General features: G+C 32.8%; 1 protein-coding gene across 4 annotated transcripts in view; it reads left to right on the plus strand.

The window, feature by feature from the left end:
* The window catches only part of LOC114333158 (galactokinase), a 103,642-nt gene that overhangs the window by 72,234 nt on the left and 5,573 nt on the right, over positions 1-25,835 (plus strand). For 3 of the 4 annotated variants that reach the window (XM_050659762.1, XM_028282989.2, XM_028282990.2), the window contains exons 2-7: positions 11,088-11,254; positions 15,701-15,872; positions 16,040-16,193; positions 16,257-16,382; positions 16,858-17,039; positions 21,727-22,001. In XM_050659762.1, coding sequence (XP_050515719.1) covers positions 11,088-11,254; positions 15,701-15,872; positions 16,040-16,193; positions 16,257-16,382; positions 16,858-17,039; positions 21,727-22,001 — 1,076 coding nt within the window. Of the gene's footprint in view, positions 1-437; positions 663-11,087; positions 11,255-15,700; positions 15,873-16,039; positions 16,194-16,256; positions 16,383-16,857; positions 17,040-21,726; positions 22,002-25,835 lie in introns of those variants that run through there. The other variant, XM_028282988.1, reaches the window with a different exon arrangement.

Below are 25,835 nucleotides of genomic sequence, written 5' to 3' on the forward strand. Positions count from 1 at the left end.
CTATGAATATCACTTCTAAAGTTCACTTGTTTGCTTTATTTCAAGCACCTACCTACCTACCGTCAAAAAATACATAAAAAACATGATCCAAAATGCCTTAAGGGGCGCCAAATTTTTTTTGCACACAGGCGCCAGTAACCCTTACAGGGGCCCTGGCTGCCCTCTTGGGTGTGAAATATTTCATAGTGATTCCTATTTTACATAATACTAGGCTATGGTCGCTACCTACATCTGCTGAGTTGAGGCATATTACGTCTATTATTTTTGAAAACATTGATCAAAGAAATAAATTCATCACACGGAAAATATCGCTTTGCAAAATGATTAATCTAATGACGTATTTCAGTGAACTTCGTTTTCGCGTTTCTAAACTTATTTTCAAAAAATAACACAACTCGTAAGGTACCTTATCATAATGCTAATTATTTGTTACGAGCAGGTCATGTACTGACATTTCTTATCAATGATAAAAATGCTGGCAGAGTTATTATCAGACGCGTTCAACGAATATGAGAACGTGCGGGTTAAAGATAAATACATCAGTTGTTAACAAACAGCATCCGCGATATATAGATCTTAAGTGGTCTCAGTATACAGTGTGTATGTACTCTTGTATAGTCTCTTGTGCGTAGTTTCAAGTGTATGGTATTAATAATAATATTGTAAGTAATGTAATTGGTATTCAACGTAAAAGTTCAAAAATATCTAACAATAAAACATTGAAAAATTTTGTTTTCAATACTTCCTCAAAATTTATTACAAATTGATGTCACTGCAGCTGTTTAGGCAGAGTACCTTTCTCAAGTGATCTATTTTACTCTGTGTCTGCACTTAAGTCTCTAACTGAATGGGTTGAGCCGTGGGGAGCTGTTTATCTCAAGTTGGCCATTCAGAATTTATCTGTATTTTTTAATTTATTAATTTCCATAGACTCTAATAAAGATAGCTTAGGTAGTGTTTCCCAACGTGGGGCCCACGCCCCACAGGGCGTTTACATATTCTTTCCACGTTCTAATTTTACTCTGTTTGTCTATAATGATGTTTTCGTCACTATTTTGAGTTTGACGCGAAATACTCCCACCAGTGGAACGTGGTGTCCGTCTCTAAGTCTACTCCAGGATAAGTCTTGACATATGTAAAGCTGTTTCTGAATATTTTGTTTACTAAAATATAATCTATTTGATTTCTAATACTTCTCCAACTAGATGGTCCGACCAAATAAAGAATTCAGCTGGAAACTCATTCTGCGAATCTCTTAGAGCAGCTGAAGATAGAGACCAATGGAGAAACATTGTTAGGAACATTGGAAGAAATCACGATTCTCAGTAATGGAGAAACGAGAAGAAAGAGAGAGAGAGAGAGAGAGAGAGAGAGACATGTCAGTTTGTATACACATCTCTGTAATTGTTTTTTTTTAGGTTCTTATTGTTCTTAATGTATTTGTCTAAGTTCTTGTTTGATCTGAAAACCGGTGTTATTCCTTTGTTTTTATGTATGTGATAGATCAGAAGGTACTGGGTTTCTTTTATTAAATATAACAAAAACACATTTTATGTTTTCCGTACATAATGAAATTTTAACAACAATTTAAACAAAAATATTCGTTATAGGCCTGGATCCCGCGTAACAAAAAAAGTTTATTAATAGCAAGCTGAAAATTTATTAATAGTTTAACGGTGTCTAGTCGGACAAACTTTGATGTACGGGAACACTGGAACAGGGAAAGTTTTAATAGTGGAACAGTTTACAGGTTTCAAATATCAGACTACGAAAATGTCCCATGTATTTTGTCGGACAAAGCTTATTCTAATTGATTTGTTACCCTTTCATTAAACTCTCATGCAAACATCAGATTGCTATTTACCACCAACATAATTCCTGTCATTTGACATGTTCTACGTGTCGGACTTATTAAGATGCCCAACATATCTATCGGACACACATTTTTTCATATATTATATAAAGTTTGCTATTGAATAAACTTAAAAACAACCTGCTAGTTTTCACAATCATAAACTTGTCAGGATGACACGTTCCACAATTAAAACTTCCCCTGTTCCAGTGTTCCCTTACATCAAATTTTGTCCGACTAGACACCGTTAAGCTATTAAAAAATTTTCAGCTTGCTATTAATAAACTTTTTTTGGTACGCGGGATCCAGGCCTATTACACCTAAGCTGTTTTCGCTACTTTTATCTGATTATTTAAATATAAATACACAGACTCAAGTAGATATTATTTAATAATCTTGTATTTAAAAAACCTCCTTCATTGAACTTTAGTCTTTCATATTAAATTAATACTAATCATCGCGACGTACTAGAAACGCACATAAAATCGTTTCTGTGCTATTTGTCTTGTGGTTTTTAGATAACTAAGTTGTTCAATTATATTTGCTAATATTTCCCACCTATGAGGTAACAAAGTACTGACATGAAGATAATGAAAACTGGTACCTACCCACTCTGGCTAAATTACCATAAGGATAAATATATAGATTTCACAGAAGAAGTAAAAAGTAGCCACAGAAGATTTTTACAAAAATCAGTAGAAATAGGGATAAATGAGATCTCCAAAAGAAGTCAAAATAATTAAATCTAAAGACACCAGGACCAAATAGGATAATGAACAGTTCACTAAAAAACCTGCACATCATAAATTCGATAGTTAAACTACGAAGATTTCTTAAAAAAGGAAAAGAAACGCTAGTGATAATGCTTAGAAAAGCAGGACAAAATGGAATGTTTCCTCAAAACTACAGACCAATAGTCCTACTATCATCAATAAGCATGGTTGGAGAAGGTAATTACTAGCTAGGTTAAAAGAAGAGTCTTAAACAATAGATAACTAGTACTAGAAGCACAATTTAGTTTCAGAACTGAACATTGAACATGGAGGGACGTTATGGAAGAGGACGCGAGAAAGATCCGCGCAGAAAACTGTCAATGGTTGGCGATGAACAGAAACTACTGGCGAAATAGACTAGACTGGGGAAGGTCGAGTATCAACTAGGGCTGTAGTACCACTGATACTGATGATGCTGACTTGCTGACTAAACACGGTAATACTATATATTATTTATCTATGACTAAACACTGCAGCGAGCTACTCGCGGTGTGCAAGTACTTGGAAGGGGAAACGAGAAACGACCCTGCGCGAGTCGCGGAGAAATATTGCAACTATCTTAAATAATTCATATTGTCAATTGAAATTGTCAAATTGACGTATATTTCATACCTTCTGTCAATGAAGCAGAAAAATTATATATTGCTCCACAATATTGATATGATATGCAATTATTATATAAAGGTAAATTTAATTAATTTTATTTTGCTTGCAGTACTGCATTTTAATAACTAATTTTATTTACTACATACAATTGTTGACGTTTTCATAACATAACCTGAATCTTATTTTTTCTTCTTATTATTTTTTTGGACTATTAGTCCAGGAACTGAAGCTTTTCACCTCGCAATTTTTACAGAATGGATAGATTTGCTTGAAAATTTTAGAACAAGTAGTGGATAGTCCAAGGATTAAAATCTATATGATGCCGAAAGGCGCTTTTACCATGGGGGTGGTTGCCACCCCATCCCGGGGGTGGACATTTTTTATTATATTTTGACCACAAAAGTTGATAAAAAACATTAATTCTAAGCAAAAAATGTTCTATACATTTTTTTGATAAAATGAATAGTTTTCGATTTATTCGCTATCGAAAGTGTTAGTTTTATATCGAAAAAATAAGTGTTTTTCAATAATATACTAATTTACTATTCACTAAATTATTGCCGTAGAAAAAATTTTTTCAAACCAATTTCTTGGGAACTAAATAACCTACAATTTCATATTTAAACATTTTTTCGTATCTCTGATGCTAATCTTTTTATTCTGAAGAAATCGACATTTTACCAAACTAAAAAAATTCGTTATTCGCTCTTAACTCCAGTTTTTTAAAAACTAACCTTTCTAAGCCAGTCAAACTTCTAGAATCTATTAATAATACATAAATAAAGAAGAATGAATAAGGCCAATGACTAAAAACACCGCTAACTTACATTATTATGCTTCCAATTGGATTTCTCCTTTTTTTTTTCAAAAAAAATATTGATTTTTTAACCGTAACTTTTCTATTTTTTATCTTAGAAAGTTTGGCAAAAAATAATTTTGTAGGTTTTTATAAGATCTATAAGTCTATTAATATTAATTATTTTTAAAATCCTCAGTCACAAAAAGAAATGACTTTGAAAGGGTTGGTAAAGGTGGTTTTTGCATGTTATTACAAGTTTTAATTATCAATAGCTCACTCAATTTTTGCTGTGGTAAAAATTTTTGCAAACCAGTTTCTTGAGAATTAAATAAGCTACAATTTCAGATTTAAACATTTTTTCGTATCTCTGATGCTAATCTTTCTATTCTGAAGAAAAGGCTATTTTTTTCCAAACTACAAAAATTCGTTATTCACTTCTAACTCCATTTTTTTTTAAACTAATCATTCTAAGCCGGTCCAACTTCTAGAACCTATTAATAATATAAAAATAAAGAAGACCAAATAAGGTTAATGACTAATTTTAATTAGGGTGGTGATTAGGAGGTTGCTTCGGATCACTTTTTCGCTGAAAAAAGTAGGGACTAATATTCTTTTCAATATATGTCACTTAATTTTTGAGCTAAAGACTTTGTTTTTATTTCTGGAGATAGATATTTTAAAATTCTTTAAATTAGTTTGAACAAGTTATCCTCGAAAAATGCATAGTTTTCCCGTCTTTTGACTTTGAAACTACAGTATTTAGCATTTGATGAAGAAGAGCTAATATTTAATAATGAATAGCTCGATTACTATTGGTCTTAAAAAAAATTAAAGAAACAGTTTTGTTTATTGTTTCAAAAGGTACATTTTTGTTAAGTAAAGTTGTTTTGATAAAACGAAAACTTTTGGAGTTATTAGCCGAAAACTTATTAACAACATTGATTTTGTCGATATAAAACTAACACTTTCGATAGCGAATAAATCGAAAACTATTAATTTTATGAAAAAAATGTATAGAACGTTTTTTGCTTAGAATGAATGTTTTTACTAACTTTTGCGGTCAAAATATAATAAAAAATTTCCACCCCTGAGTTGGGGTGACAACCACCCCCATGGTAAAAGCGCCTTTCAGCATCATATAGATTTTGATCCTTGGACTATCCACTACTTATTCTCAAATTTTCAAGCAAGTCGATCCATTCTGTAAAAATTGCGAGGTTTTGTCCTATTTTAAGCTTCATTACTTGGACTATATGGCCTTGACAATTATCCAGTAACCAGGACTAATATGATTGGCCAATATAATTAAAAGTGCGAATTTTAGTATACGCTGTGAGCTCGTACGTAGAGGGGATATTTATAAATTCATGAGCGCCAGTAGTGACAAGTCTGTAAACGTTTACCGGAAATTTGACATAAATGTCAAAGTGATTAATTTTAAATTAAAATTAAAAACATTAATTATAAAAAATATTAGTTGATCAAAGCTGTGGTTTATATTTTTACCTTAAATATACTTACGTTTTAAATACTGAATTTGCGTTTTTTAATGTTCTGTAATATGTAATTATAAATTAATCTTGGCGCCATCTACATGATAATTGTGAAAGTATCCGAAGTAAGAAATTAATATTTCATCAATAGAACGTCAAAATGATTAGCAAAATCTTAAAAAAATCTATTACAATTTAATTACTTTTTAGCGTTGTAAATATTAAGCGATAACACATAAATAATAAATTTAAAAATTACCGGTGAAAGATAATTCCAGTAATCCGCTAGGAGCGCCACCAGCGAAGCTCAGAGCGTATAGAGGGTAGAAATAGGGGACGCTTTGCCGAACTTGCACGGTCCAGGTTGACCGAATGCATCATAGAGGGATTCACCCAGAAGTAATGCACTGCTACTGCATTCCTAGATGACAGTGAGACATGTGACAAAGTGTGACACGAAGGGCTTATGATACAGATGAGGTGCATCATCATCTACACATACTCTTAACCAATATAAAATATAGAACTAATTTTATAATAACTTGTTGAATTAAAGTCAACAATCGGTTCTTTGTGTGTTTCTTCTTCTTCCTCTGGTTCCTATCTGTTTCGGATGTTGGAAATCATATTGGCAATCATAGCCTTGCTCGCTGCTGCTCGAAACAGTTCCGTTGACGTTTTCTTAAACCATGTTCGCAAATTTCGCAGCCATGATACTCTCTTTCTACGGGGTCCGCGCTTACCTTTGACTTTACCTTGCAATATGGACTGAAGCAGGGAGTGCGGGTGCTGATTTCTCATAACGTGTCTCAGATACTGCAATTTTATGCGTTTGATGCTAAACACAATCTCCGGTTCCTTCTTCATTCTTCTAACTTTTTTGTTCGTGATCCTTGCTGTCCATGACATTCTCAGCATTCTTCTATAAAGCCAAATCTCAAATGCTTTAAGTTTTTTAATAGTGGTGTCTGTAAGCGTCCACGCCTCCGCTCCGTACAATAATATAGAGAAAACATAACATCTCAACATCTTGTGTGTTGAGAAATGATTATTACAAAAATTACTTTTGATGGACGAGAATAAAAAGAAGTCGCATTCGTGCAAATCAGAGTAGTGTGGCGTACGACGTTATTTTCGACAAAAGAGGGTTCTGTTTTACAGACCTACTACATTTTCGAGTTGACTAGGAAGACGAGATTCTTAAGAATCATGTAGAATTAGGAGTAAAAAATCTTTATACATATCGCAACTAATTCAAACTAAATTGATTGAAATTTGTTCTGATGTTATTATTGTTATTAAGAGCACATTAATTAAGGAGGTGAAACGTGCTTCGGCTTTCTCGGTGTATGTAATTTGTTATATGTACTTGTACTTTTTTCCGGACAGGGAGTGCAATTATTGCATCCTCTAGCACCTAGCACCTCGCTTCCGGCGTCCATGAATATATAAACCCGATGAAATTCTCATAGATGCCACTGTTTCAAGACACTCGTTATATCCTAAACTACATGGTGATACCATCGAACCGGTTTTAAATAGAAAATCATAGGATCCAAGAGAGATGCTGTCTACATGTACCAAAACAAAAACGAATTTTATCATAGTGCGTCGATTTTGTATGTGTTATTTTTAGATATCAAAGATAGTCTGCTTCAACTTCAAAGTATGCAATTCGTGCCAATCATTAATAAAAATGTAAAAGTGAAACTCGATATTGTTCAACAGTGTCTTATTTTTTTATTATTACTAGTATTAGTGCGAATATCTAAATGTTTTTTTGATACGGTGTAATGCAGTGAAACCTAAAATTCTGAACCTAAAAAACGAAAAGAAACCCTATAAAGGTTTGCTCGGATTTTTGTGTTATTGTCTATATTTATTATATATCTTATTTTGTTTAAATACCTCTTTCGAGTCCGTAAACCTCCCTTGAATGATTCCGCAGATCTCTATCTTGTGCATTTTTTGTCCAGTTTGTAGACTTCGTAACTCGTGAGTACGTCTTGCCGGAGGGCGTCCGTGACTCCAAAAGCATCTTATCTGTGTCTCCAAATTCTGTGCTAAGATTTTTACGCCTTTTCGCTTTTCATACTCTGGAATGTATGAGTACCATTTTTTGTAGAAGTTAAAACCAAAGATAAACGTTAACATATATAATAATAATAATAAAGGACTTTATTTAAGGGAAAAAAATTACAATCAGTTACAATAATAAAAAAAAATGTTCCCTATCATGTCCTGGTTTGGCGCAAGTCTAGCTCAAGGCTACTCAACTGAACCAAACCAGAACCCTAATACATTTCTATTTTTTGTCACTTACAAGATATGTTACACAAAGGCTTTTATGTTAATTTATACTGATAAAAGAAAATTACGGATTGACAATTAATAATAACATTGAATGAATATTTTATTTGGTCTACAAATTAGCTAATAAATTAAAATTTAATATTTTAGTTGTTTTTTTAAGATTTAAGAACTGTTTACTTATTATGACATATTTAACAGGTATTTTTTATATTTTACTTTAAAGGTATTTATATTTAATGGGAGGAAATGATTAGGAATAGAATTAAAAATTATAACAGCATTATATGAGAAAGATCTCTGAAATATAGCGGTAAGCGGTGCTATGTTGAGGCATTGTTAGTTTAATCCTGTTTCTGATGTTAAGGTTATGTATATCGTTACGAAATATAAGGCGTTTCTTAAGCGTAGTTGGTGAAGTAGGATTATGTATTATATTTAATAAAAAGGTAGCAAAATGAAGAGTCCTTCGGTCATTCATTTTAAGCCAATTAACATCCTTATGTAAATGTGGTATAATGATCAAATTTGCGCAAACCATAAACAAGCCTGATACACGCATTCTGGACTTTCTGTATACGGCTTTTATGCCCGATTTCACCAACGATACCTAAATATTTAAGAATTACCTAAGTGGGTTTAGGTACTTCCTAACTCTAAAACGGATTTCACCATACGATAAGAATTGCCTAAACCGCTTAAGGACCTTACGGTCCTAACCTTACGGTAGGATACGTTTTTCGATCTCCCTAAACTTTAGGTATTACCATTGGTCTAGTTATACAATGGTATTACTTATCGTTGACAGTCAGGTTATTTTTTTACAATTTTGACTAATGTACTTGTGACGTTGGTCAATAATTTTCTTTTTACCTTAATTTTTCTGTTATTCTGTAATATTAGGTATATTAGTTGTAATTGTGTATTTTCTTTTATATTAATAATATATTATGTGTTGGAAAATATAGAAAATCATATATAGAAAAAAAATTTTACAGGTCTATTGACAAAATTATGTAGTCTACCTACTACCTAACAAACTAGTGTTGTGTTTCAAAAACACATTCATGATATCACTAAAAGTGTGTCATTAAAAATGAATAATAAAAGAAGCAACGTTCAACATATTACTTATTTTAAAATGATTTCATTAATGACAATTCAACTAACTTTAATTTTTCGTCATACTTATGTGAAATTTACAACTCTTTTCTTTTCCTCCATTTCCCTGTACAAATAACATACAAAACTTAACAAACTTAATTCACAAATAACTAACTAATTAATAAAATAACTAAACAGTACAAAACTGAATAAAACCAACTTGGCAAACAAACAATAATGACAAATAATCCAAAAAGTAATGTAATGTCATCTGATTCTTCTTTTTATTTATCAAAAATAGTTCAAACGTACCCGAATTAATACCTAGCAAAGAATTTCCTAGATAAGCAGTTCTTTTAGTTGTGAAACGCTATTGTTCTTAAGTATTGGGACCGTGCAAGTTCGGAAAAGCGACACCTGGTTTCTTCGCTCTGCTCTTTTATTTGCACTTTTAATTATATTGGCCAATCATATGGTTCTGGTTGCTGGATAATTGTCAAGGCCATAGTCCAAAAAAATAATAAGAAGAAAAAATAAGATTCAGGTTATGTTATTAAAACGTAAACAATTGTATGTAGTAAATAAAATTAGTTATTAAAATGCAGTAATGCAAGCAAAATACAATTAATCACATTTACCTTTATATAATAATTGCATATTATATCAATATTGTGGAGCAATATATAATTGTTCTTCTTCATTGACAGTAGATACGAAATATACATCAATTTGACAATTTCAATTGACAATGAATTATTTAAGAAAGTTACAATATTTCTCCGCTATTCTCGCACGATCGTTTCACGTATCGCCTCCAAGTACTTGCACACCGCGAATAGACTTAGGAAGTGCCTATCGATAATAATTACTTAATAAGGCAACTGTTTAGGTATCGTTGGTGAAATCGGGTATTACTGTCACTGTCTAAACAAAAACCATAAATAAAATCACTGTAATTAAAATTAGATAAGACGAGAGCTTCACATAAATTTTTTCTTAATTTTTTATTTAGGACATGTCTATTATTATATAATATTTTTAGAGAACAAAATGATTTTTGAACTAATTTTTGTACATGTTCTTTAAATCTAAGCTGTTCATCTAAAATAACGCCCAGGTTTTTGTTTTTCTCTACAAAGTTCTCTGATTACCAAAAATCATAACACACGATTTGTCAGGATTTAGCTCTAAATTATGATCCAAAGAAAGCTGATAAATCGTCTGAAGATCCTGATTAAGGCACTCCTGAAATTCTTTATAGTGCTCTAATTCAAAACATACATAAATCTGGGTATCGTCAGCAAACGCTTGCAGTTTGCAAAATTTTATAGATTTCAATATATCAGACGTGTAAATAAGAAATAGCAAAGGACCCAATATCGAACCCTGAGGAACACCAGCAAGTATTTCTGCTCTATTAGAATACTTATTATTAGAGAAAATTGACTGAAATCTATTGCTTAAATAAGATGCAATGAGCAAAAATGATTCTTCGCAAAATCCATAGTATTTAAGTTTAGCTACCAGCAACTCATGGTTAATAGTATGAAACGCTTTAGAAAAATATCACTCATATCAGACATCAATTATCCGAAAACTTCACCCAGTTACCCGAGTATCAGTTATCTCATATATAGAATTTTACCGGGGCAACTTTTACCGGTGGCGCAAAATAGACAACAGTGGATTGAATTGGGGGAGGCCTATGTCCAATGTTGGATTACTGAAGGCTGAAGAAGAAGAAGAAGAAGAAGAAGAAGAAGAAGAAGAAGAAGAAGAAGAAGATACTCAAAATTTTCAAATAAATTATCGCTATAGAGTATAGATGCTTCTTCTTCTACCAGCCCGATTTTTATCTTAAAATATATATTATTATTGCTCTTAATAAAATTTTTTACTATGTCAGTACCCACGTTGTTGTTCTTCTACAAAAAATAGTTTCCAGAGCTTAAAAAGAACTAGATACAACGGAAGGTTTGAGATTATGGCTAACATGTCATATTGCGCGGGAAGTGTAAAATGTTGAACTATGAAATTAGAAAGTATAGGGCCCAGTTACCTTTAGGTTCTAGATTCCAGTTAACCAACTTTACTTTGAATATTTTTTTGCGCTTTTTATTTCGTTTTTTTACAAACTTTTTTTGTTTTAGTGGCTATGGCAACTAAGTTTGTACCCGTGGAGCAGCTGGTAGTAGAAGCGAAAAAAAATTTCAAAGAACAATTTGGCGAAGAAGCAGACATAGCTGTGTTTGCTCCAGGTAGAGTGAACTTGATCGGTGAACATACCGACTATAACGATGGATTTGTTATGCCTATGGTAAGTTATATTAATCAATGTAATATATAGTAAAAAGTTATACATATTTATATAAGTACTAAGGATTTCCACAGTGTTCACTGCATTCCTTGACTCAGCCGTTCTCTTCAATTCTTTCTGTTTTACCAGTCCCCTTCCTGTAGATTTCTTCTTTCGATTGCTTCGTCCACTTCATCTCTGAAAAATCTTCGGGGTCTACTTCTCTTCCTTCTTCCTATCGGGTTTCGTTCTGTTATCCTGTTTTTCCTACGTTTCTTGTCTACTCTTCTGACATATCCGTACCACGTTAATCTCTTTTGTTAGATGTAGTCAATAACATCTGAGTTTATTCCCATTATTTTCTTAATCTCTATTATTTATTCTATCTCTTCTTGCTACTTTGCAGCTTCTTAGGAATTCCATATCTGTTGCTATTATTTTTTTTTGGGATTGCTTATTTATTATCCAATTTTCACACCTATAAATGAGTATACTTCTTGTCCTGGTGTTATATATTCTTCTTTTTGCTTTTATACTGACGTTCTTATCACACAGTACCGGGTTCAATTTTTATATGAAGTCTCTTGTTTGTCCTAGTATATTTATTTTATATATCAGTTATCAGTTGTTCTTTTGTTTGATAGGATAGGTATTATGAAACCGAAATTCTTGTACTTGTCTGCTCCTTTGATTTGTTCACCTTCGTCTATTTTCAGCTGTTTTATTTCTGTATTCTCCGTCGTTGATAGTCAGTTTTCTTTAGATGTATTTCGACTCCATTCTTTGTATATTCCTGATTCAGTTTCCTCATCATAAAGCCGAGGTTATCTTCGTCTTCCAATTTCGATTTCTTCCATCGCTTCTCATAGCTTTTCTCTGTAAATAATTTTTTTAAGTGTAAATCAAGTTTTCAAATCTACTTCTTCTTAGGCTGCCTGTCCGTTCCGAACGTTGGCGATCATTCTGGCTATGATGACTTTGTTAGTTGCTATACGGAATATGTAGTTGAGGTCTTTCTATACCATGCTCTCAGGTTAGCTAGCCAGGATATTCTTCTTCGTCTTGGGGCCCTTTTTCCTTCAATTTTACATTGTAAAATGCACTGGAGTAGCTCGTATCTGCCTTGATTTCTCATTATATGCCCCAAGTACTGCAGCTTACGGCCCTTCACGACTCAATCTACTACATATCTTTAACCCTGGAAGCTCACACTTGGGTGTGAGATACCCATCGCGACAGTTAACTGCATGTAGCTTGCGCAGCTGCATTTCAATGGTAATGCTGCTTTATGTAAATTCAGTATCTAGTCTGCCAAGGACGGGTGTGTAGTTGCGGTCTCATTTGAGCAATATTTCCAATCACGAGAATTTATTGAATATAGGCTAGGGTATGTAGCACCCATGTGTGAGGTTTGCGATCAAGTGTGCGTTCAAGTTAATGACCTAACAACACAACATCCCACAAATTTAGTAAAGAAAACTAGGTGTTATTTCTGCAAAGGCAAAGATGGAAAAGCTAAGCGTGCATGCTCGGCTTGCTATAAAGCATAATGCATGGAGCATAGAGCCACACTGCCTTATGAGTGTAGTTACTAAAATGAGTGAAACTGAAATGCCTGGCTAAGAATGAATATGAGTTCTATAATCAAAAGGTGTTATATTTTAGTTAGAAAGACCATTTTGTTGTTAAATTAAATTAAAATATTTTGAATTATGTTTCTGGTTTTTTAGAAAATGTTTTTTAATTATTTTTAGGTATTTTTAATATTTTGTACTTTTGTGTTACTACAATTAAGAGAGAGAAAATAAAATTAGTGATTTCATTATTCGTATGTATTCAATAGTGATTAGAGAGTCTCTGGAAATCATAAAATATTTACTTTTTTTTATTTCTTCACAAAAAATCATTGGGTATCTGACACCCATGTGTGAGGTTTATGTAAAAAAAAATAGGTGTGATCTTCCAGGGTTAATTTTGGAACCAATCGTATTTATTGTCAACCTACACTACTGTATTAGTGATTCGTAAGCCTTGAAAGTTTTATGATATAACATAGATAAGATTGCACTTATATCACTATAAATGTCGAATATCACGGGTGGATAAACATTGACACAAAAGTAAATTTAAAATTTACGGGTCGCCGAGAAAGTAAAGTGATAAGGTTATTTATAAACTATCTGCAATAATATTATGATGCGTTTCAAAAATAAGTTTAGCTAGTAAGTTATTAATCGATGTATAGGAGACACTGTTGATATAGAGTCTACTCTAGTCAAAAAATTGGTAACGTTATTTTCACCGAATATTTACAAAATATAAATGTTAGAGAAGATATATTTAAAAAATAATGTTTTTCCAAAGATGTACAAAATATCAAAAACAGTTTTATACGGGTAATATGACCCTTATGCGCCAATGGTGAACATTAAGTTCATAATGTTGTTCTGAAGCTATTTCCTTGTGGCATTTTTATAATAAACTATTTTTAATGAGAAATAAGCCACAATTTTACCAAAAAAATGATTTTATTAACGTTTCGAAGCCCAAATCGGGTTTCGTTGTCAAAATACAAAATACTACTAAAATATTTTAACTATTTATAATGGGAAATAAGCCACAATATTATTAAAAAATGATTTTTATTAACGTTTCGTATAATGGCTTATTTCCCATTATAAATAGTTAAAATTGTAAAAATGCCACAAGAAAATAGCTTCAGAACAACTACTAAAATAAACAAAAATGTTGTTGCTAAGTAAAAAAATTCTTCTAATAATTTATTTAATCTGATAAATAATAGTTATTTTCCTAACAAGTGCAGAAAGTCATTCTTTTCCGCACGCGACTGCAGTTTGCCGAACGACGCGAAGCGGGAGTTCGGCAAGCAGTCGAGTGCGGAAAAGAGACTTTCTGCAAGAGTTAGGAACAATATTTTCTCTAAGAGTCTTTAAAAAATTACCAAATCTTAATCAATTAATTTAATTAATATGAAAATACATACACAAATTAATTCTTTGACAAGGTTGTCAAAACCAAACTTTCAATATAATTAGTTAGCATGACGACGATCTTGGTTTCCATGACGATGATTCAAAACGACTGTTATTATCTACCGATTTGACTTTCGAATATTATGTCAAAATAATTTTATTTCATCGAATTGTCGCGTTAATTTCATTAAAACAGTAACACAATAAGATATATTTGAAATAAATTAGTAAATAATATCTAAATATTAGTTTATTGCATGTATCATAATTACTTTAAGGCCATATTAACATATCTAAATTAACACGCGTGCGGAAAAGTAAAAACCGCGTGCGGAAAAGTAACACGCGTGCGGAAAAGTAACACGCGTGCGGAAAAGTGAAACTTTCTAAACTAAAATGCGTGCGCGAAAGTAGACATTTTTGCACGCTCGTAGAAAAAATCATTTTTTTGGTAAAATTGTGGCTTATTTCCCATTAAAAATAGTTTATTATAAAGTTCATAATTAGATGTCAAAAAATGCACAATAACTACCTCTTAAAACTCACCAAATTTTATTTGCATATTATCTCAACCGGTTCTAGAGCAATAAATAAATCGTCAGTTTGTAAGAAAAATTTCAACACCCCCTGTCTCGGTACGAAGTATTTGCGGACATAGGTTTATAAAGCAAACTGTCATTATTTTAATCAACTATTTTTAATGGGAAATAAGCCACCATTTTACCAAAAAATGATTTTATTAACGTTTCGAAGCCATATTATTTTATTAAACTCGTCCCAGGAACGCAACTCATAAATATTGGCGATATAATTTTAAAGTCTTCTACTTTAAAATGTATAATATACGTCTGAATTGCCAATATAAATGAGTCAGATTAAATAAATTATTAGAAGAATTTTTTTACTTAGCAACAACATTTTTGTTTATTTTAATAGTATTTTGTATTTTGACAACGAAACCCGATTTGGGCTTCGAAATGTTAATAAAATCATTTTCTGGTAAAATTGTGGCTTATTTCCCATTAAAAATTTATTAAAAAATGCCACAAGGAAATAGCTTCAAAATGTCATTATTTTTTCATGCAGAATTACCCCTTAAAGTTTACACACTTATTTAAAAACACCCTGTATCGATGAAAAACAAGGCCAATTAATAAAAAAACAGAATGTTGAGAAAACATGAGGCTATAGTTGGGTTTTTTTCAGTATTTTATAAATGCTAGAATATTCCACAGGGTGACGCGAGAAAATAAATCACAGTTTGATTGGTACACCCGGTATACAATGACGATTTATTTGTCTAGCAACAATATTATTACAACGATAGCATAAGAACATATTAAAAAAGTCACTTAAATCGTACAACAGGTGAACAGGTTTAGGAAATTCGAGACATTAAAAATGACCAATTTTTAAGGTGGTGCGTTAATTTCTTGAAGAAGTGTATTTAAAGAATATGTTGTTTTTTTTTCAGGCACTTCCTTTGGTGACTGTAATGGTTGGCAAAAAAGTTGAGGGATCTGTAGTAACCGTTTATACAACTAGTAAATTTTGCGACCAAAAAACATCATTTGATCTGCCTAGTCCATGTGCTCCAATTAGAGCCATAACTCCAGTGGGACCCAAATGGGTAATGTACATAAAAGGTATGAAGGTCAATTATATTTCTTTTGAATTCGAGTGACATCATTCCCCTATATTCTACAGGTATCTCGAGGCTTTACCTCTCATCAGGAAGCCTTTGTACTACTGTATTTTATTTTAATATTTAAATTGTTGCACTCAATGTTTGCAATGTATTGTCTCATTATAGGGGTGATTGTAAACTATATAGGCGATATTCCTCCCGCTTTTAACGCTGTAGTACACACTAACGTACCAATAGGCGGTGGCCTTTCCAGTAGTGCATCCTTGGAAGTCGCTACTTACGTATTTTTAGACCAATTAACTGGAACCAAAGCAATAGGGTAATTACTGTGTTTGGTTATCATGGTAGGTTGCGCAATAAACGCATTTTTTATATTTTTTAGACTCACTGATAAGGCTTTGGCTTGTCAAAAAGCAGAGCACGATTACGCTGGTATGCCTTGTGGTATTATGGATCAATTTATATCGTTTATGGGCAAACAAGACCATGCCCTCTTAATAGACTGCAGGTAATAATTATAATGTTTAGAATTTATTAAACAATTGAAAGTATGTAGTAATTATTACATTGTCTTTATAGTCTATACTGATAGCTAACATTGCCTTCCAACTACTCATCTAAACCTTAACTACGTCAATTCCAATTTGCGATGTTGCCTATATACAGAAAGTCAAATAAAATAAAATAAATTTAACAAAAATTAATTTTAGCTAGTCTAGAGTGGATAGAATAACAACAGCAGTTATGAAAAACATGGGAAAATGGAAAACAAATATTACTAAACCTACCTAATGAAAAATATTGCATTTCATTTCAGTTTGATCTACTACAAGTGTTCCTGATGAAACTTAAATAACTCCTCTAGAAACGCCTGTAGAACAATGGTGGAGATCGAACTGGAAAGAAATGCAATCACCTACTTTCAAATATTTCACTATTATCTTTAGTATTTACACGGCTATACACTATCTGATATGTTTTAGACATTTAACATCTCATCTGATCCCATTAACAGAGCAGAATGTAGTAGTCCTTATCACAAATTCCAATGTAAAACACGAACTGACTGGCAGTGAATATCCTACTAGGAGAAAACAATGCGAGGAAGCAGCTCTTTTACTTAAAAAAGTTAGCTTAAGGGATGCCAATTTGGATGATATTAAATGTAAGTATTTTCTTCTTTCTCAGAATCCTTAGGGTTCCTTCTCTTATCCATTTCTTTCATGCACTTCTATAGGAGGCCAGTTTCTTCATATATTTTAAATTTATATCTCTCTTTTCACCTATTTCATGGATTTGGTCCATCCATTAGTGATGTTGAAAAAGTAACTATACGTTACAAAGTACTCGTTACTTACGAATACCGAAAGTAACGATTACTATACAGAGAGGCAAATCGTTACTTTGATTACTTTGATTACTCTGATTACTTCGTTACTTCGTACCAATCGTATCAGAGCGAGTACCTATTTTGATTTTGAGTATTGTATCTACTCGGTTGATTTCGGTTGATATCGGAGTCGGACCGGTATTCCACGAGTGTTCGGCGGTATCAGTACAGTTAACTAAAATTTTATCTATGAAGGGCGAAGGCTATGAAGAGTTTTATAGGATTACAGGGCGCTGAGAGGTAGCTGAAACAGAGGGAGGTATATCATTTAACAAAACATTCACCCAGAAACAGATGTCTATACGATTTGTCGAGGTAGATAATTCACAAAATTTCACAGATGTTAGTTCTTTTGAAAATAAAAATGTAACACGTTAGATTTTAATAATAAATACACACTATTCTTATCAGGCCTAGAAAAAAAATAGCTTATATTGACCGGAAAATATGTAGAAATGATAATATTTCTAGACTATGTAGACCAAGGCGCATCTGTAATAATATTAGTACCATTTGGACGTTGAGAGGTGACTCAAATTTTTTTGCAGAAATTGCTTGAAAATAAATCAAATAATAATATTTGAGTTATCCTCCCTCTCAAAAAGGTCCGGAACATTGTTTAAATAATCAAAATGTCAAAAAATGAAGGAAAAATTCGATTTTTTTCTTCGTTTTTTTATTATAACTTTAAAAGTATTCATTTCCGAGAAAGTTGTACTGACATAAAAGTTGCGTAATTAAATTTCCTACAATATAAAGTTGGTTAGCAATTTAAAAAATAGTCACCCTTTTTGCAATAATTGCGAAAAAACCATACAAAAAAAAGTATTCGCATTTTACATTTTTCAACCATTTATGCTACACTTAGGACCTATATATTTCACCCAGAAAAACTTTATAATACAATAAAACAATATTGTAAACGTTAAGAGCGGTTTCATAGATTTTGCAATCTAGCTTTCGCAAAAAAAATTCATTTTTTCAAAATGTTACAGGACTGAAAATAAAGCAGATAGCAAGTTGAAATTTTTTTTGGGTATAGAAGTGTACTGTACCATTCATTTGCAATTTTGCAAAATTTAAATCGATCAAGACCACAGCGTCAGGAATTTTTTTAAATAAACATTAAATATTGGTGCTACGCGCAGGACAGCGGATAGTTTGCTCTGATTGGACATTCCAATGACCTTTGATAATGATTAATACATTTTAATTTTTATTACATTTCGATATAAATAAAAAATTAGTTTATTGCAAAATAAAAACACATACTCTATCCTTTGAAATAACAATTTAATTAGCAAACACTTTCTTTGTTCATATATTTTAACTAATAGAATAAAGTTTTATTATTTTTAAACATAATATGCAATTGTTTAAACAATATTTCACAAACAATAATAAAATTAGTTTGATTTTTATGGAATTAAAATATTAAAATACAACAAAATATAGAGTAAGAAAATAATATATTAGATAAAGACTGGAAGACATTTTGGTGGAAATCTTGTGTGAATCGAACACCACTGTCCTGCGCGTAGCACCAAAAAGTCATGTTTATTTAAAAAAATTCCTGACGCCGTGGTAATTAATCGGTTTTAATTTTGTAAATTGCAAATAAAAGGTACAGTACACTTCTATAAGCAAACAAAATTTCAACTTGCTATCTGCTTTATTTTCAATCCTGTAACATTTTGAAAAAATGAATTTTTTTTGCGAAAGCTGGATTGCAAAATTTATTTTGCAAAATCTATTAAACCGATCTTAATGAAATTTATAGTACTGTTTTATTGTATTATGAAGTTTTTCTGGGTGAAATGTGAAGGTCCTAAGTGTAGCATAAATGGTTGAAAAACGTAAAATGCGAATACTTGTTTTTGTATGGTTTTTTCGCAATTATTTCTATTTTGCAACTAGGGTGACTATTTTTTAAATTTTTAACCAATTCTATATTGTAGGAAATTTAATTACGCAACTTTTATGTCGGTATAACTTTTCCAGAAATGAATAGTTTCAAAGTTATAATCAAAAAACGAAAAAAAAAATCGAATTTTTCCTTAATTTTTTGACATTTTGATTATTTAAACAATGTTCCGGCCCTTTTTGAGAGGGAGGATAACTCAAATATTATTATCTGATTTATTTTCAAGCAATTTCTGCAAAAGAATTTGAGTCACCTCTCAACGTCTATCTCAAAACAGATGCGCCCTGGACTAATGATCATCAACTTTAATTTTACATATAGGTATGGCATTGTTTTTATTAGACCAGGACATTTAACACTAAAAACACAGAAATAAATCTATTTTTAAATATAGTAGGTACATAGAGACTTGCAACTTTTTGCATTGTATTTAGGATTAGGATGACGTCTGGTAAAAAGTCTACAATAAAAAAATAGGTGGAAATGCATTATTACATTTTAAAGTGTATAAAACGCATCGAAAAATGCACAAACATGCAGTGGCGGCTCGTGATTTTTTCAATAGGGGAGGCTCTACCTAACTGTAAATTATCTAGACAAATTTGCACTAGCAAAAAAAAATCCGCCAAAAAATCTAATTTAAGGCCCCATTTTTTTGACAATTTTTTATTTACATTTTATAATATCATCATAATTCATAATTATTTCATAATATCATATCATTTTAAAAATAGTATAATTGTAAAAGTGTATTATACCCTATTCCACGAACATACGCCTGTTTTGGATTATTTCGACAACGAATATTTTACTGTGCAAAATAAGAAGAACGAAAGTAAATTGCAAATTACATTGTTGTTTATTGGAATAATTATTAGCGCCATTTACTTTCGTACTTCTTATGTTGCACAGTAAAATATTCGTTGTCGAAGTAATCCAAAACAGGCGTATGTTCGTGGAATGGCCCATACAAAAGTTTGTGTCGTTTATTTGTTAACAATTCTATCTCTGTAAGTAGATATGCATATCAAAATAAATACAGATTTGAAGTTTTGCAGTCCAGACAGGTTGAAGGTTTACATTGTTTAAGACACTCAACTGAATTTTTTTAATTCTAAAAGCGGCTTACTCTGCGAATGCAAAAAAAAAACGGTAAATTACCGATATTTTGCTTTGCATTACAGATATCGGAAAATGTTATTTAAACACGTTGTTCCAAATATTATTCTAATCCCACATACCAAATTTCATCACAAAATTTGCACTTTTAGTTTTTTCATTATTTGTAGTCAGGATCATATCGCAGATGTTGTAGAACGTATCACCAGGCTCAAATGGAACTGGGCAGGACACGTCGCCAGGCTGAAAGATTCAAGATGGGCACGAAGGCTGATGGAGTGGAGACCAAGAGAAGATAAACGAAGTAGAGGAAGGCCGCCTACACGATGGACAGATGATATCAGGCGGATTAGTAAAAACTGGCAAAAATCAGCACAAAACCGTGAAGTGTGGAAACAATTGGGGGAGACCTATGTCCAGCAGTGGACGTAAATTGGTTGGATGATGATGATGATGAGTCAGGATCCTAAAATCCGCAGAGGAGGCTGCTGGCCGAAAAATCTCACTTGCCCGATCTCCGGGCAGCGTGTGCGTTAAGCGATGTGCAGCTCTAAGGAGACCGGGTCTCCTTAAACCATCCTTAAACGCTGCTGGGCTACGCGGAGCATTAGCAAGTGAGATTTTCCGGCCAGCAGCCTCCTCTGCGATTTTAGGATCCCGACTACAAATAATGAAAAAACTAAAAGTGCGAATTTTGTGCTGAAATTTGGTATGTGGGGTTAGAATATTATTTGGAACAACTTGTTCAAATAACTTTTTGCGATATCTCTAACGCGAAGCAAAATAGCAAAGTAAACAAAACAGTGTAGCCTGTGTAAACAATTTATGGCGAGGCTAAGCCTCCCTTGCCTCCTCTGACCAGCCGCCACTATAAACATGTTAAAATCAGTATATTAAGGGCCAGATTTTCTTATTTCGGGATATTTGGGGTCACTGAACACGATTTTGCAATTAGAACCGACCTCCGAAGCACCTGGGTGCCCAGGGTTACTGTTAAGGTACGTCATCTATAATTTCGAGGGTTTGTTTTTGGCACTTAATTGATGCAAACAGATTACTCGAGATTACTGATATTGTGGAGCAGTAATGACAGAACAATTACATATCATTTAATTTCTATCCATTAAATATATCGGTGAAGGTCGTTATATCGGATCTTATACTTATACTTACGAAATACTGAGAAATGCGATTCTCGATATGATTACCGGTACCTACTCAAATACAAAAGTAATAAAAATAACGAATACTTTAAATGATTACTTTATACAAAAGTAACGATTTGTAACGAATACTCGAAAGTAACTATATAATCAACATCTTTACCATCCATGTCTTCCTCGGCCTTAGTTCTTATAAAATTTTAGTTGTAAGTTTTAGAGTGTTTTAAAAACAATTATTAACAGTAATAATTTTCAGATTTAGAATCGATAAATACAAACAAAGAAATCGTTGCGAGGGCGAGGCATGTGATAACAGAAATCAAAAGAACATCTGATGCAGCAGAGATGTTAAAACAGAAGAATTTCTTGGTATTCGGCGAACTGATGAATCAAAGTCACGTCTCGCTTAGAGACGACTACCAAGTGTCTTGCCCAGAATTAGACAGCCTCGTAGAGCTAGCCCTAGAGGTCGACGGAGTCATAGGAAGTAGGATGACGGGAGGTGGATTTGGTGGATGTACTGTCACTTTGGTAAGAATTAATAGATATGTTTTCATCAGTTAATATTTAATTGATAAAGACAAGACTGGAATATATTCCCAGTCTCACTCTGTATTCCTTTTGGAATAATCTGATCAGGTTGATGTATTTCATCGGTAGTCCACGTAGTTTCAAAATCTTTCATAAATGGTCTTTGTTTATATACTCACGGACAAAAATATTGCATAATCCATGTGAAATGAAATTGTTGCTGGTGCTATCTTTAGCCCTCCACTATCATAGGAATAGGATTTCTTTTCCGAATAGGATTTTTTTAAGTGTCATGTAAATTCTATAATCGGATTTAAATCTGATCTGGATTATAAGCTGGCCAATATAATTTTTAAATTGAATCTCATCAAGATAATTATTCACTGTTCTAGCGACTTGAAGACGTGCATTAGCACCAATATGTCATATCCAATGTGGCTTGCAAATGGCAAAACATAATCTGCTAAAATGTTTTCAATGTACATGTCAGTTGGCATACGCCTAATCACATCCACGTGTTCGGGATGTCCTTTCAAATATGCCGCCACCACCAAAACTATCTTGCTTCCATATGATGAACGGTATGCCAGATGTAAGCTCATACAGACGGCATACTTAGTGCTATTGAGTGGTATTTCTTGGAAAGGAGATACCGAACTTGTGGAGATGATTGGCTGAATGGCATTTTAGAAGATCATGTTTTGCCATTTTCCAGCCGTATCGGATAACAAATTCGTGTTAATGCACCATAACGGAGGTCTTTATGTCGGTATAATAGTGAATACTTACCTTGATGAGATTCAATTTAAACATTATATTGGTCAACATATAGCTCATATCAAATTTAAATCCGATTGTACCATTTATATGATACTTTAAAACATCTCATTCGGAAAACCAATCCGATTTCTGTGACACTGGGGGCAGCACAAAAAATTTCATTTCACACTAGGGAGCTCGCAAACCAAAGCAATATCCCTACATCGCATGTGGCATGCATTGCGAAAAGATACGCACTGAGTGTCACATCTGGTTTTCGGTGAACGAAATTCCGCCGAAAGTCACCGAAGATTCACCGAAAACCAGATGTGACACTCAGTGCGTATCTTTTCGCAATGCATGCCACATGCGATGTAGGATATTGCTTCGGTATGCGAGCTCGCTAAATTTCAAAAATATGCAATATTTTTGTCCGTGAGTGAGTGTATTATCAAATACCTTTTCGAAATCAATGAACATTATATATTTCTTTGCCATGCGCTAGTTGCTTCCTAAGAATATTCTTAGAATAAAAATGTGGTCGATAGTGGAGCGTTTAGCGCGAAAGCCTGATTAGTTGCTTCTTAGTTTCTTGTCTAGCTCTGGCTTCAGTCTGTTCAATACGATCTTGGACATTATTTTGGATATGGCGCTCAGCCGTGGGCGTCCTCTGCTCCGTAGTGCTTCTTCTCGTGGCCTCCACTCGACAATACCTTTTGTCCATCGATTGTCTGACAATCTGGCGACGTGTCCTGCCCAATTCCACTTTTGCGGCGCGATTTTTTCAACAGCGTCTGCGTCTATTGTTTTCGTTCTGCGACGTATTTCTTCGTTTGGGATTCAGTCTCTCAGGGAGACACCCAACATCTGGCGCTCTATGGCCCTCTGAGTTATGTGAATCTTGTTCACTACTTTTTTTGTTAGCGTTAGGAAGCTCTCAGACCAAATGCAACACATACAATAAAATTCATACGTAAAATGTTGCACAGTTCATAATAGCGTACATCTGTTTATACTCAACAGAGATAACGTCCCATAACACATTTTATCATTATGTAGAATACAGGAGCGTGCCAATTTTGGAACTTCCGAATATCAATCAGTATTTGAAATGTCTTCAAGCGAAAAAGATGTTATTGTAGCTTGGCAATTTTTAAGAAGATGTCAGAGAAAAGAAAGAAAAATGCGTCGATGACGCACCCACTGAATGCATTTAACATTATTCATAGTCCAGCAATTGTTTTACATGAACAGACATGAACATTTTTGCTAGGAGTGTTTTTTTTTATAAAATTACTTACTTTTTGAGTTATTTGCAAGAAACCGTATAAAAATGTGTTTTTTTTTAATGAACATATTTACTCTCAAAAACTCGACACGTTTTAACTTAGTGAAAAATTGCTATAGAACAAAAATTGCTTAAAATTACGTAGTTTATCCATTTCCGGCCTTATTTTGAACGTATAATTTTCACCCTCGGGAAGGGATGAAACTTGCCCCACATGCTACCTACTTACATATGTCTATGAGAGATTTTCATGTTATTTTAAAGGGTTCTTTACAAATTTATAGGTTTTGCAATATTTTACCGTCAGCATTAACTTTAAAAATATCACAAATTTTTATTTATATAAAAATTGTTTTTTTATATATTATTAAAGAAAGAAATATGAAAATAAACATGGAGAAAACAAAGATAATGATCATGGGAAATGAGGATAAACAAGTAAATATAGAGATAAATAACCAGAAATTATAACAAGTAACAACATATAAATACCTGGGTGTGAAAATATAAAATGGAGGAAGATCAGAAGAAGAAGTCAACGAAAGGATAACCATGCCGTTCAGAATCTACTACAGCTTAAACAGAGCATTCATTGGAAAAAAGGAGTAAGCAGCAGGATGAGGCAAGGATGAGGCAAGATGAGGACAATGATAGAGGTATATAAAACGATCTTCAGGCCAATCCTTACCTATGGTAATGACAGCTGGGTGCTAACACAATCATCGAAAAGTAGAATAAACTCAATGGCCATGAAGTACCCAAGAAAAGTAAAAGGAATTACAAGACGCGATAGAATAAGAAACAGCATTGTAAAGGGTCGTTTAAACACAGCGATAAATCAAACAACTTATCAAGGTCAATCGAGTTGTTGCAACTTATCATTGTGTGTAAACGGTGCATCGCACAACTTATCAAAGTTGGAGTTGGGTTGAAGGTGGTATCGCATTGAATCGCAGCGTCTAAACAGTGTTTCAACTTGTCATCACAACTAGTTGCTGTGACTTATCGTTGTGTTTAAACGACGCTTAAGAGAAGAACACAACTTGGACTGAAGCGAAGCGAAGGGCTAAGAATAAACAAGAGTGGAGACGATTTGTATATGATATAGATACATGAAATTTATTTTTTAAACACCTTGCACCGTTAAGTAGAAAGATTTAGATTATGTTATTATGAACATATAAAATTATTTACTACTTGGACTAAAGAAAAATGGGATCTGTGTAACAATTTAATAAATTTAAATTATACTAGAAAATAACATGTTTTTTTTCTCTGATTCTGGCCTTGATTTAGAACTAGAACCTTTAGCCACGTAATTGGATAACTTATCACTAACTCAGATGTAATGTGTAGTGTGTGTGTTGAGTAAGTGTCTTGTTACTTTGCAAAGTCGACGTCATTGTCTTTGCAAAGAGACGCTAATTGTATCCGAACGTCTGCGGTCCAACATAGTTAGAATCTCTAAAAAAATGATTTGTCAAAAAACTGTAAATAGGTATTAATCTGTAAACATTAGATAGATAAGTCAACAAGCACGTTTATCCTTTTAAGACTTTTTTACGTTTATTTTGTAAGTAAACAAATCATTGTAAAAAATTGAATTAAATAAACGTATTATTATCTCAAAACTTAAATAAATTTATCCTATTATCCCTAATAATTATATTCTACGCCCTAATTCCAAACACACACATTTGCACATCTGGGCACTCTTTACTGCCCTTTTCTTGAGAATCCGATCGCCGTTGCATCGGAATTCTAGGAATTTTAGTTTAAGTGCGTTC

The sequence above is a fragment of the Diabrotica virgifera genome, chromosome 8 (assembly GCF_917563875.1).
Source record: "Diabrotica virgifera virgifera chromosome 8, PGI_DIABVI_V3a".
In the NCBI taxonomy this organism is placed as follows: domain Eukaryota; kingdom Metazoa; phylum Arthropoda; class Insecta; order Coleoptera; family Chrysomelidae; genus Diabrotica; species Diabrotica virgifera.